The 13297-nt window shown below is 63.2% G+C and overlaps 1 protein-coding gene across 30 annotated transcripts in view; it reads right to left on the reverse strand.

The window, feature by feature from the left end:
• KIF1A (kinesin family member 1A) overlaps positions 1–13297 on the reverse strand; it is an 80728-nt gene that overhangs the window by 14699 nt on the left and 52732 nt on the right. For 11 of the 30 annotated variants that reach the window (XM_081051999.1, XM_081051993.1, XM_081051982.1 and 8 more), the window contains 12 exons: positions 11909–12027; positions 10780–10865; positions 9626–9764; positions 9328–9502; positions 9121–9211; positions 7664–7782; positions 6641–6696; positions 5686–5794; positions 5320–5386; positions 5136–5220; positions 3482–3587; positions 1208–1234 (listed from right to left, as the gene is read on the reverse strand). In XM_081051999.1, the coding sequence (XP_080908125.1) occupies positions 1208–1234; positions 3482–3587; positions 5136–5220; positions 5320–5386; positions 5686–5794; positions 6641–6696; positions 7664–7782; positions 9121–9211; positions 9328–9502; positions 9626–9764; positions 10780–10865; positions 11909–12027 (1179 nt within the window). The remainder of the gene's footprint in view (positions 1–1207; positions 1235–3481; positions 3588–5135; positions 5221–5319; positions 5387–5685; positions 5795–6640; positions 6697–7663; positions 7783–9120; positions 9212–9327; positions 9503–9625; positions 9765–10779; positions 10866–11908; positions 12028–13297) is intronic. The other 19 variants (XM_081052000.1, XM_081051998.1, XM_081051985.1 and 16 more) reach the window with 3 other exon arrangements.

Below are 13297 nucleotides of genomic sequence, written 5' to 3' on the forward strand. Positions count from 1 at the left end.
AGCCAGTGGACTGCCTCCTCCAGCAAGCCCTCCCGATTGCCCAGGAGAGGCAGGGTCCTGCTCCAGGCCCCGCAGCACTCTGGCCCCTCCTGGGTGCAGTTTCCCCTCCGTGGGGTCTCTGGCTCCCCCAGCTGGTGTCCCCAGAAGGGCCTGCAGCAGCCTCTGTCACTGAATAGGTCATATATGGACCTGTCCTCAGGGACTCGCCAATAGGAGCCACAACCTGGCTCACTGCCCCATTCCGTGACTGTCTGTCCTGACCAATCACAGCCACGACCTGACGAGCACACAGCCTCAGAGAGGCCACCCCACCCCTGCCCCACCTCACACATTCATGCCGGAAGCCTTTCCATGGTTCACTTCATCTTTCAACACTGCTAACCCACAGGGGACCCACGAGACCACCACACAGCGCTCTGGTCATATCCACAGTGACCATAAGTGGACAGCCTAGACCCACTGCTCAGAGCAGAATCGAGTCTCACAGACAAAGTCTGGATTAGGGACGAAGGCTGACTCCCCCCTGGCCTCGCTGAGCACACACCCAGCTGCTGTGGGCAAGGGCCTCGAGTGAGTCCAGGAGGGAGCGAGGTCCCCGGCCCAGGAACCCGTGCCTCTGGGGGATTTGGACTTGGGGCCACCACATGAGTACAGAGTCTTATTGGGCCCTTCACACTTCACCACCCACCTACTTCCAAAGGGGTGTGTGGTGCCATGGCCAGGCGAGGGGCTCTCCCGGGGGTCAGAGGGGCAGGCGTAGAGGTCTCCTGGCGGGACGGCTCCCATCTGCCCCTCCCTTCCCCCTTTTCTCTTTCACCTTGCAGGGAGCCAGGCCAGCCAGCCTGCATGCAGGACACCTGCTTCCCCTTGCAGGGCGGGGTCAGGGTCAGCATGGGATGGGCAAGGCTCGGGGTGGGAAGAGCGGGAGGCCAGCCAGTGTCTATGGGGTGGGCAGGAAACTACCAAAGCAGCCAAATCAAGAGTGGGGACAGACGGGACTCAGCCAAAAAGGGCATGGGGGGGGGGAAGCAATAAAAACAAAATCAAAAAAGTATTCCAAGGAAATAAAACTAAAGAAGATGGAGAAACAGGAGAGAGAAGTGAGCAAGTGTAGAAGGAATCCAGAAAGCCAAAATCAAATCCGAGGGCTGCAGGGTGGGAAGAAGGGAAGGGGAGGCTGAAAGAAAACCAAGGGCACAAATGATACCTAGGCATGTCCGAATCAAGAAACTGCCTGCAAAACACAAACAGTCACAGGTTAGTGAGGTGGCAGGGCAGCAGGGCGGTGGGTGGGGCAGCGGCAGCGAGGGGTGGGGTTGCGTGGAGAGAAGCAGCCCAGGCCGGCAGGCCTACTCTGAGCCGGGGAGGCTGCAAAGCGTGGGGCCTTTGAGCAGGGAGGCCCAGGCTGTGGCAAAGCGCGTGGGTAGCCCGTGGCCCGCGGCCCGAGCTAGGCCTGGAGTCCCTGAGCTTCAGCGTCTGAGGGGGAAAGAAGGCCCCCTGTTCGTCCTCAGAGCAGCTGGGTCCATCACTGGACTCAAGGACGTCTGCCCCAGTCCAGGAGGAGAGAGGCCCTCGGGAGTCACACCTCAGAATGGAGTTTGCCTGGGGCTACCGGCTGAGGAGGGTCCCCAAGGCTTCTCTAGGGCCGGGCGGGAGTCGGGGCTGTCCTGGGGCAGCGCCAGCATGGCCGGGGCCAAGCAGGGGCCAAAGCAGCGAAGGTACATCTCAGCCCTGTGGATGGGCCTCATCCATCCTCAGGCACCAGGCTGATGGCCCCAGAGCTGCCCTAAGGCTGCCTCACTTCCCAGGGTGGCCAGGGAGCAGGGCCAAAGCCTGGTAGCAATGGGTCCTCGGGCCTCCTGGGATAGGGTGAACTGTTTAGCCAGAGCCCCGCAGACCCCAGGTCCAGTCAGGAGCCAAGCCCCCTAAGCTACCCCAGGGTTTAGCCCAGGCAGAGGCCTTCAGGGTGCTCCCAGCCGCTGGAAGGCCCACAAACACAGTCCTCAGTGCAGGGCAGGAAGCCCGGAAGGCACCCCCTTCACCCCTTCCCTTTGCCCCCCACTCCCTTTCTGTCCCAAGAATCTAGGAGTTGCAGGGCAAAGGAAGGGTCAGAGGTCAGGGAATGCTGAGGTCGTCCCTCCGGTCCAAAGCGTCACTGAGCATGGCACACAGACCCCTCCCTAGTGGCACAAGCCCTCCACAGGGGTCCCATTCCCCACGGCACAAGCACAGCGGCCCATATCCCTGCAGGCAACGTCCCCAGGGTGTGTTCTCACGGCAACAGGAGAAGCCCATGAGCCTGCCCAGCCCCACTGGAGGCCTCAACTTCCCACTCTCCCAGGTGTAGCCCCCAGCCCGCCTGTCCTGGTGCTGACTCTACCTGAGAATACCTCCCAATACTCTCCACCTCCACACTCCTCTGGATGAGTGCAGGGCGAGTTCCTTTATGGAAGGTTCCAGGGCAGGGCTGGAAACAGCTACGTCTGCCCCTGCTGGGGTCTTTGCATGCCGCCCCTGAGCTGCCAGTCGGAGTGATGGTCCCTTACAGCCCCCTCATGGGGTGTCTGAAAGACCTGCGCTCTGTCCTGACCCAGGTGTCGGAAGGATGGGAGGCAACTCCCCCAGGACCCTCAATAGTGGGGTCTCTACCCCAGCCCTCACAGACTTTCTCCTGCAGTCACAGCCACAGAAACCCAAGATACCCACAATTCGAGCTCTGAGGGTCAGGCAGGAAGAGCCCTTAGGTGCAGGGGACCAGGACTGGAGCACCTGCTGATTTCCCTGTCCCCCACCCCTAGAGCAGCACACGAGAAACAGCGAAGCCCACCCATGTCCAGGTTGGCCCCCGGAATCCCCTCACACTCTGCCCACATGGCTGGTTGTCACTGGGGACTTGCGTGTGCCACCCACTGTCCCACATACTGGACTGCCCGGTCTGTGGGACCTCGGCCATCACCCGGGAGCTTGGAAAGGTCAACCAGTGACAAGGTGTCCACCTATGGTGCTGGGCCAACAAGCCAGTGCACCCCTGAGCCACCTCAAGGACCCCCAGTCCAAGGAACCCTGCCAGAGGCCAGAGCCGCCCACAGCAGCGTGTTTGGGAAAGTTGGCTCGCTTGTCTGCCCTCCGCCATGCCGACCACCCACCCCTGAAAGTGCCCAGGACAAGACCCAGCTCATCGGCCCAAAACCCCCTTAGCCCCGTTCTCTGCCAGGTGACTCAACGAGCAGAGGAACGTGTGAGCCCGTGCAGGGGTGGGGACGATGCCCAGACTAGCACCAGGGACCCTGAGGCCACAAGCCTCCCCCCCCTTCCTGTTCCATCAGGCACCCACCAGGGGCCTAGAAGCTTTGCGACTGGCCATGTCCTGGTGGCTGTGCCCCACACGGCCAGGCTGGCTGACAACACGCCCGGGTCCTGACCAGGACCCCGTCTCCAGGGAGGCAGAAACAGCCCCTGCTGCTGCCCAAGGGGGACTCACCGGTCGTCCTGGGCCGGGTGGACGTACCCCGATGAGAGGATGTTGAGAGACAAGATGTTGGGGTCAATCAGGGACTCGTCAGTTTCTGGGGTGTTTCGGATGCGACCTACAGGAGAGGCGATAGCCCGTCACTTCCCGGAGGGTCTCCCGCCCTGCTCAGCACCTCTGCCTGAGGGGGCCTGCCGACCTAGGACGCCTGTCAGGGGACCGGCTCCCCACGTGGCCACCAGAGCACCTGGCGAAAGGTCACACTACAGGTGGACAGTGAGACCTGTGCAGGGTCTGTGGCAGGCCTGGTGCCATGGGTCAGTACACCCTGCTCGTCCCATCTCTCCTCCCGCAGCTTAAGTTCTGAGTGTCTTCATTTCTCAGCCATAAGTCTCTCTCTCTCTCTCTCCCTGTCTCTCTCTCTGTCTCCCCACCCCACCTTCACCCTGTCTCTCTCTCAACTAACAGATTCCAATCACTCGGCCCAGAGTGCACAGGCCCTCCTACCTGTTGGCAAAGGAAATCTTAGCAAGATTTGAAAGAGAAAATATTCCTTCTTCTACTTATACAAAAGAAGGAAGGAAGGGAGGGAGAAAGGAAGGGAGGAAGGAAGAGAAACGCTATCCGTGCCATAAACGTCGCCTGCAGGGCGTTTCCGACAGAGTGCTCGGGCACCCGCCTGCACTGGGGCGCCGCTAAGTGCGGAAGGCGCCGGGGCCGCTGTGAGCCAGGAACCCTGCCTGGTGGCCTCACTCATCATTTCGTGTCTGGCACTGAGAGTTCAATGGACCCTCTGCTTCTCCGAGGAATGGTCCCAGCCCTGCTGCTGAGGCCTTAGACCCCTCTACAAGCCCCAGGGACCCGCCACAGAAATGCCCAGAGTGGGGCTTCCAGAGGCACCGGCCATCAGCTCCAGAGCAGGGGTGGGCCATGTTGGCCTCATGCGGATGACACACTGGAATGGACAGCTGCCCGTGTCCCTGAGTGAACCCTGGGAAGACAAATTCTTTACGGCTTGGCAAAGCAAAGCTCTCTGGTAGACAAGAGTTCACAGCACGATGTCACAGAAGAAAACAGTGTAGGGCCTGGATGATCATGTGAGTTGAACTGTGTCCCCCCAAAAAGATATGCTGCAGTTGTAACCCCCAGCACCTCAGAATACGACCTTACTGGATGCAATTAGTTGAGAGGAGGTGGCACTGGAGTAGCGAGTCCCTAACCTAATCTGACTGGCGTCCACTTGAAGATGGGGGGCTGGAGTGACGCGTGCACAAGCCAGAGTGCCAAGGGTTCCCCACAAACCGCTAGAACCTAGAAGAGGCAAAGAGGGGTCCTCCCCATAGGTTTCAGAGGGAGCCTGGCCACCTGCCGACACCTTACCTCAGACTCAGGCCCCTGGGGCTGTGAGGGGAAACTTCTAGCTGAAGCCCCTGGTTGTGGCACTTTGCTAAGCAGTCTTAGCACAGTGACCGAGCAGTTATTTGGGATCACCATTGGGGGCCAAGCTCTGAGGCACACAGAGGTGAAGTGACCTAGGCAGTCACACAGGAACGGGGCAGAGCTGTGCTTAGAACTCAGGCATCTGGCCTGGGGGTGGGGACAGGGGTCCACGTCCTTCCCACCAGCGCAGCCTAGCCCCCAGGCAGACCCCTCCTGCCTCACTCACCCACAACCAGCTCTCGAACTTCCTTCCAGCGGATGTGGCTGCCCGTCTCATGTAGCAGTGTCACACTTATCCGTCTCTGGATGCCCTACCAGGAGCCGGGAGGGAGGACACGACCAGATAGCCTGGGGGCCTTGTGGGGCAGGGCAGGGGCGTGGGGCGGGCGGCGGTGGGGAGGGCCTCGTACCTGGTGCAGCAGGAAGGTGCCCATGCATGGCATCCCGCCACGGTGGTCCACCACTGCAGGGATGTAGCTGGGAGAGACGGGCAGGGATGTGTGAGGCCGCGCCTGCCCTCGTCCCCGCCTGCCCTCGTCCCCGCCCACTCACGGCACAGACATGTGGCCGAGAGAGTGGAAGGGCTGAGAACAGGAAAGTCAGCCACTCCCTCTGGCGAATGTGGAGTGGCCCAATGCATGGACACCAAAGTCAGCTGGGCAAGGAACCCACCGTGCGCCACCTCAACCAGCCCCCAGGGCCCTCTCCTCCCCACACCACAGCCCCTGGGGGCCCCAGCCAGCCCCAGCACCGGCACCTCTGGCACCGAGACTCACTCGCCATTGGCCTCCAGCTCACAGATCTCGAAGTAGACCAGCAGGTCGTACTTGCAGTGGCAGGGCCCAGGAGAGGGACGAGCCAGTGTGCTGAGCTTGGTGGCAGGTACTGGGGGGTGACAGGAGAGAAGCAGACACTGATGGGAAACTGACTCTCCACACACTGAGGGCTTGCTTAAGGAGGATGTGGGGTTGGGGACGCCTCGAAGGCAGCACAGGCACCACACTCCAAGAGAAACCACCAGCAGACCCCCTGCCCCTGCCCCAGGACAGGCCTGGTTCTGGCCAGTCAGGTCTCAGCAGCCATGTACTGGCTCAGGAACAGATGTGACAACTCACTCTCCGTGCCCGCCAGGCCCTTAAAGACAGGGAGGTGCCTTGAGACCCCACAGAAACAGCAGGGGGCAGGAGCCACGCTCGGTCAGGTCCACAACCTGCCCAGGACCCTCTGCTACACCACACTGAGGCCACAGCCTACTGCACCAGTCCAAGCACCTCGCCCAGGGCCGACAAGCCCCGCCCCTCAGGTCCCACTGGCCCTCCACTGGTGTCCAGATGTTGACCAACAGGCTCACACAGCCCTAGGCCTCACCGAGCCCCAGCCCCCTCACTCCCGTCCTCTCTGGGCTCCCGCGCCTCTGTCATCTGCTCCAGAAACCCCCCGGGGACATAGGGCAGGCACTGCCTGACCATCACCCAGCTGCTCTGTGTGTACGGAGCGGTAAAGGACACCCAGTTGTCTGTGTGCCTTCGCCCCATACCCCTGCTCCAGGATGAGCCCCTTACTCTGTGGGGACCCACGAGGACTGACGGGCGCAGGGTGGCCCCCAGAGCCTGGGAGAGCAATGACTCATGATGAGGCCTGTGCTCAGCGGTGGATGGCCCACCCACAGTGTGGGCACCTACTTCACTTCCATGGCTTGGTGGGGGGGGGACTCTGGAGCACCCCGCCTACCTGGCTTGGACAGCGGCATGACCCGGGGGAAATGGCGGCGTGAAGGCCTCAGGGGGCTGTGGAAGAAGCGTCAGTGGAAGGTGAGCCGCAGACTGGGGTCTGCGGGGGCCTGAGCTGGAGCAGGGCCACGGGCAGGGGCTAGCCTGTGCCTCCCTCCATCCACCCCCCTACAGGGCCTGCATAAGGCCCTGCTCTCAGGCCCTCCACCAGCTCAGGGTGAGGACGGCTCTTCAGGGCCGGTAGGTCCCACCCGGGAGGCAACAGAGGCCATGAGAACTGGGGTGAGATCAGGCTCTGGCTCTCCATCCGGGGATTTCCGGGACAGAGCCTCCCTTAGCTCCTCTGCGGACAAACGAGGCTCCTGCAGCCCAACACCCCGGACCAGTGCCTGATGGCCCCTCTCTACCCCCGTTACCCTGGACGCCCTGCTTAGCTTGGGCCCCACATGGCAGCCGACAGGGAGATAGAGATAGCAACAGAAGGTCCCATGGCCCTGTGCTGTTCTCCCTGCGCTGTGGGTGGGGGTGGCAGGGAGGGGTCAGCCTGGCCACAGAGGGGACATCCCAACCCACCCTTAGAGCCCCCCAGGAGGTGGCATGGAATGAAAGAGCAGGACGAATGTCCCCTCATTCGGGCTGGGTGCTTGTTACTGCAGGATATGGAACAGCATGGCCCCTTTTGCTGGAGCTCTCAGTGGTAGCAGAGGTCATCTTCCCCAGGGGCCACCCTTGGCCATCCCCAGCCCAGCTTCCTTCAGCCCTAGGGCTGCGCATGCCCAGCCAAGGTCAAGGTTCCAGCAGCGATGACTCTGGTTCTGACCCCTCCTCCATCCTCAGGGTGGGCTGCCTCCCCCTGGGTCCTATGGACCTCAGCAGCCGGCCTCCCATGGGTGTGGGATGGTGGGCACAGCTCTGCAGCCCCAGACCAGACCTTCTAGGCCGAGGGTCGGCTTTGCAGGCTAGGAGGGCCATGGCCCAGAGGGCAGCAGTCGGCTGGAGGACCAGGTGCAGGAGGGTCACTGACCTGAGCACGTCCTTGCAGAGGGGTGGGAACGGATGCTGCTGGTAATGGCCAAAAACCTCGAACACAATGGGCTGGCTCTTGATGTACTCGATGAAGGACCTGGTCACCTCCACAGCGATCTGGCAGGCGAGGGGGCAGGTGGTCAAGAGTGAGGGGGACTCCAATGAGTGCCAGGCCTCCATGGAGGGCCGAGCACTCCGGGCCCACAGCCCGACCTCTGCCCACGTTGGGGACGCTCCTTGCCGAGATCCTTCCAGCCCTGCCTCTCATCCGTCACACATGGAGTGGACAGACCCTGGGGTGGGTGGCCTTTGGCCTCTCTCCCCAGGACAGACGGGGCTGGGGACACAGGGCTTAGCTGCCCTTTCAGAACCCAGAGCTCAAGAAGGTAACAGGCCAGGGTGCGTCTGCAGACTGGTCTGACCTAGGGCCCACGCCCACTCAGCAGGAGTGATGATGGGCTGACTGTGTGCCCCCCGGCCTCCCAGCCCTAGTTCATAAGTGGGAGTCCTAACCCCAGTAGCTGTACTTAGAGACGTGGTCTTTACAGAGGAGAGCAAGTTAGAATGAGGGCACTGGGTGGCCCTAATCCAGCACGGCACATGTCCTTATGAAAAAGGGAAATCGGGACACAGACATGGACAGAGTGGACCCTGTGAGGACACAGGGAGAAGATGGCCCTCCACACACCTAGGGGAGGGGCCTGGGGCCGATCTCCCCACGGCCTCAGAAGGACCCCACCCACACCTTGATCTCGGGCTTCCAGCCTCCGGACCTGAGGGGCCAAAACTTCCTGCTGTTTGAGCCGCCCCACGTGGGGCTTTCCTCGGGCAGCCCAGGAAACACAGCCACCCAGTGCTCATACTCCAGTCCTGCCTCGTTGTCTGGCTTAGAAGCCGTTGCTCACTCCGTGTCACCCGAGGGCCAGGATGCGCCAGTCTGCAGAGCCTCAGACTGCCCAGGCCGCAGAGACACAGCCGGCTGCTTAGGGCCAAACTCCCTGCCTGGGCCTTGCAATCTCGTCAGCTGGCGGCTTTCACTGTGACCATGTGCAGCACAGTCCCCCACCCCACGGCCTGGTTAGTCCCGCTCCCCAGCCCCACAGAGCCATTGCACCCCGGAAGCCCCCTGCTCCTGACAGCCTAGCTTGGACAGTCCCCTGCCTGGAGCTGTCTGGAACTCTCCAGATCATGGCCACACCCTGCGGCCCTGCCTCTGCCTCGGCACCACGCAGCCCAGGCTGCCCCCGTCTCAGCACAGACCCAGCTGCCCCAGACACATTTTGTCCACATCTGCTCAGGGCTCCCTGCGGGGAGCACTCAGGGCCCTGCAGCTGCCCACCCGCCTGGTGCCAGACACCCTGTGTCCTCACGCCCGGGCAGCGCCCCACACACAGCTAGTACCCGGCACGGGAGGAAGGAATGAAGCCACTTTGGGGAGAGGCTCTGAGGACATACGTTCTGGACGTGGTAGAAGCCCAGCGGGGGGCCTCTCCCCGTGTTCTTTAGGGGCTCCGTGGAGAAGGCCTCGTCGTGGCGATGGACGAAGCTGCAAAGCAGGAGGAGACGCTGACCGGGGGCGTGGCACAGACAGCCTGACACACCCTCGCCAGGGGGAGCCTGCCCGCGGCCCGCGCCCGCCACCCGCCAGCTGCTGAGACTCACTTGAACTGGCAGAAGATGTCGGCATACTCTGCGGAGATGCTGGACGCCTGCAGGACGGTCACGCGGAAGGTGAAGGCGCTGCCCAGGTGCAGGTGGGTCAGGGCGGTGTCCAGGGGCCCGTCCAGGACGGCCTTCTCAGGGCTGTCCAGGAGGAGGCCTTCCGGAGGTGCTGCTGCTGGGAGCCAAGGGCACAACCGCGTGGAGGACCGCCCAGGGTGCTGGAGCCCACACGGCCTCCCTGGGGACCCGAGTGGGGCGCGGTCCCAGAGCCCCGTGCCCTGGCAGTGCCGTGGCCTACCTGAGCAGGTGTTGTTGTTGACCTCGTCGGCAGAGGGCCCTGCGTCGGCGCCCTGGCCCTGACCTTCCACGATGCGCAGCTCTTCCTGGGAGGTCCCCGAGCGGGACAGCCCCACCACGGGGCACGACTCCGACTGGAACTGTGCGTGTGGGGACCAGAGTCAGAGAGCCCATCCAGGGCTCAGACGAGGGCTGTGCCACCACCTGCGCTCCAGACCTGCCCTGGTTGGGCAGCCCCACCTCCTCGGCCTCAGTTTCCCAGGATGTCATAGCGTGTGTGGGTCCCATGGTGGGAAAGGTCTGCCCCACTCAGGACCCCTCCCTCAGCTTCTATTCCCTGTGGGCAAGATGCAGGTAACTGCTCTGCTTGGAGCTCAGGGTCCTCACCAGGCCCCTGTGCCAGGTGCCCCTCTGCTCTGACCTCTCCACCTGATGTCCTCTGCCCCTGCTGTGCACCCCCAGCGTTGGTGAGTCCCTCTGTGGGGGCAGCCAGACTGCCCTGGGCACTGAGATTCAGGGCAGGTGGAGGGTGGCCAGTGGGGGCAGGATGAGCGCCTGAGGGGGCGGGGCCACCTGCTGTGAGCTAAGAGCCTGGGCCTGGCCTGGTGGGGACCCTGAGCTGGATGCTGCCACTGCTCCACTTCCTGGCCAAGAGCAGAAAGGGTCCCAGGGGGGAGGCACAGTCCCCTCACGTGAGGGCGAGGGCAGCACCTGGTCTTTTGGTGCCGAAGCAGGGCCACCCTAGCACGCACTACCAGGGCTGAGGACAGGCCTCTCTGAGATGTCAGGGGCAGAGGCAAGGGCGGTGATGGGTACACAGTGTCCTGTGGGGCCCTTGAGAGGAGACAGCAGGGGAGTCATGTGGGGGAGGCATCTCGGTGTGGAACCACCTAAGGCTGCAGGAGCTCGTGGCACCTGTTCACTCTGTGCTCTGCCTGTGGCCGAGGGCCAGGTGGAGAAAGCAGGGCAGGTGTGCAGGGGACAGGCCGGCCCAGTGGGCAAGTCAGGCAGTGAGGGACAGGGTGGCCCTGAGGCTCGGGGCAGGGAAGAGGACAGACCCCAGGCACAAGGGCCCCGCAGCAGAGCTGGCACCTCAGGCTGGGCTGGAGGTGTGTCAGCTGGCATTGGCTGGCCGGGCCCACCCTGGCACAGTACCTTTTCGAAATGCTGGTCGTCAAAAGAGATCTTGGCGGTTCCCGACTGGCGGACGCCAGAGCCATAATCAGGGGCCTCTTCATCAGCTGAAATAGGAACCAACCAGATGGTCAGGGCCCTGCTTGTCCCCAGGTGGTGTGGCAGAGCCAGGCCGAGCCGTGGGCAGGGGAGAGCACGGCTACCAGGCCGTGCTGTCACCCACACGGGGGGATCTCCAACGCTGCCAACCACAACTGGGTCCCCGGCATGTCGGCACCACAGTGACACGGCTGGGAGCTGCTGTAAAGGGCATTTGGAAATTTTGGGCCGCCAAGGCCGTGGAGAAGACAGTGAGGCCCATGAAGGGGATAGTGTTGGAGGAGCAGGGGCAGAGGACGGAGGAATGGCCATTACAGCACGAGCACCAGTTGCGGTCACCCAAGCACGCTCACATCTGTGTTCTGGAATGATCTTTCACTCCTATCAGTAGGAAGTTCAAGTTGGATCAAACAGGGGAGCAAACCAGGCCTAGGGGCATTCAGAGGCTGTCTGGTCCCGGGACCCCAGCCAGGGAGCAGGGGCAGTGACAGGGCGTCTGCCTCTGCAGCGAGGGGCTTGCATCTCCAGGCACATAGCAGAGTGGGTGCGCACTCTCCGGAGAGAAAGGCCAGGGAGCCCAGAGGAGGGGTGCGCTGGAGTCAGTGGGAGGCTTGGAGGGCCGCTGTGGGCAGCAGTCTGCAGCCTATCCTGCGGCCTAGAGACAGTGGCGAGGGGTGAGCTAGGGGAGGAGGCTATGGCCCAGGCTGGGTCTCTGTGTCCACCTGGGGTTGCCTGATGGGAGGGAGGTCCCCTAAGCCAGGGTGGGCTCACACAGCCCTGGGCTCAACCTGCACAGCCCCAGCGGGCCCCAGTCAACCTGGGAGAGTCCAGGAGGCCAGAGCCAAGACCTGCGCAGCGGGCCTTCTCCCAGAGTCCCCACCTGGGGGTCAGCAGGTGGCTGCCTGCCAGGGGAGGGGCAGAGAAACAGCACAGGCCAGGGGCCCGGGAGGCGCTGGCTGCACGCTGACTGCTCTGTGTGCCCGTGGCGGCCACCCCACTCAGGCCATCCCTCTGTGACAGACAGAGCCAGGCCCAGGGGCCCCACATGTACCTGAGATGGCCTGGACGGCCACGCGGAGAAAGCCCTTCACCTCGCCCTTCTCGCTGACGATGGCCACACGGTGTACCAGGGGCACAGGGTACAGCAGGTTGCTCAGGTACACGAAGGCCCTGAGGGAAGAGAGGCCGTGGTCAGGGCCAGCCCCGCGTGTGAGGGCAGCAGTGGGCGACAGCACGGCTGGGCTCGTGACACAACACCACAGAGCAGGGCACAGTGCAGGGCAGCCCGCAGCAGGCAGTGGGCGGCAGGCAGGGGCTGCGCCGGGTGGGCTCGGGGCCAGGGACAGAGGGTCCACGGGCCGCAGCACGCAGAGGGCACAGGAGGTGGAGGGTGTGCGCTGCGAGCAGAAGCGGTGGCAGGTGGGGCTGGGCACGGGGCAGAGCGTGGGCCACACCCGCTGGCTGACAACAGAGCAGCTGAGGAGGGGGTTTCAGCCTACTTCAAGGAGGAGGACCCGAGGACCTGGCCTATGGAGCTACGACACTGGCACTGAGGCCCTGGCCGCTCCTGCCTCCCGCCCACTTCCCAGGGGCCGGACACCTGCAGGCCCAGATGTGGAATAATGCTCACAACTCCTTCTGAGCTGTCAGCCAAGACGGGATCCCCCCGCCCAGTGCCCAGGGAGGGATGGCTGAACAGACACCCCAGGCCCCACGGCGCTGCCTGGCGTACCCCCACAGAGCACCCAGAGCCCTCCCTCACCCCAACAGTGCCCAGCTGGTGCAAGGACAAGCCGGACAGAAGCCATGTCTCCCATTTCCTGACTCACCAACATGTGGGGGTCACACGAGCAGCAAGGACAGACAGGACCTGGAATACCCTGTGCTGCCCAGGTGGGTGGGTGGGCTGACATGGAGCAAAACTGCCCCGCTGTTCAGGGCACCCTCCTGGGGGGCCCACCCACATGAGCCATCAGGGTAGAAGCCCCTGGTGGACACGCTCGAGCAGGACCCCACGCCTCCAACCTGCCCTCCTCTCCAGCCCGTGTGTATGGCCGAGAGCGCAGCAGGACAGAGTAGGTAGAAGCTGGGAGGACAGGCGTGTCACCCTGTCACCTGCCCCTAGCTCAGCTTGCTTCAAGGTCAGACACCACCCAAGCTGAGCAGCTGGCCGCACCCCATAGTGTGAGATTTGGGACACAGTGCTCTGGACCCTACTGTGCCTGTGGGCAGAGAGGGCTGTGCCTGGCGCCCCCCAGGGGGACTCCTGATCTTGCACCCCACCCCTGCTGGCCTGTCCCCGGAAGGTCAGAAACCTGAGTACCATCCTGGCTCTTAGCTTTCAAATCCTTCAGTTTCACCTCAAAGTCTTTCTGAAGTTCTCTCGGAGGGTCCATTACCACCAGCCACACTCTTGCTTCCCCCATGGCCCCCACAGCAC

This window comes from Rhinolophus hipposideros (genome assembly GCF_964194185.1).
Source record: "Rhinolophus hipposideros genome assembly, chromosome: 6".
NCBI classification, from domain to species: domain Eukaryota; kingdom Metazoa; phylum Chordata; class Mammalia; order Chiroptera; family Rhinolophidae; genus Rhinolophus; species Rhinolophus hipposideros.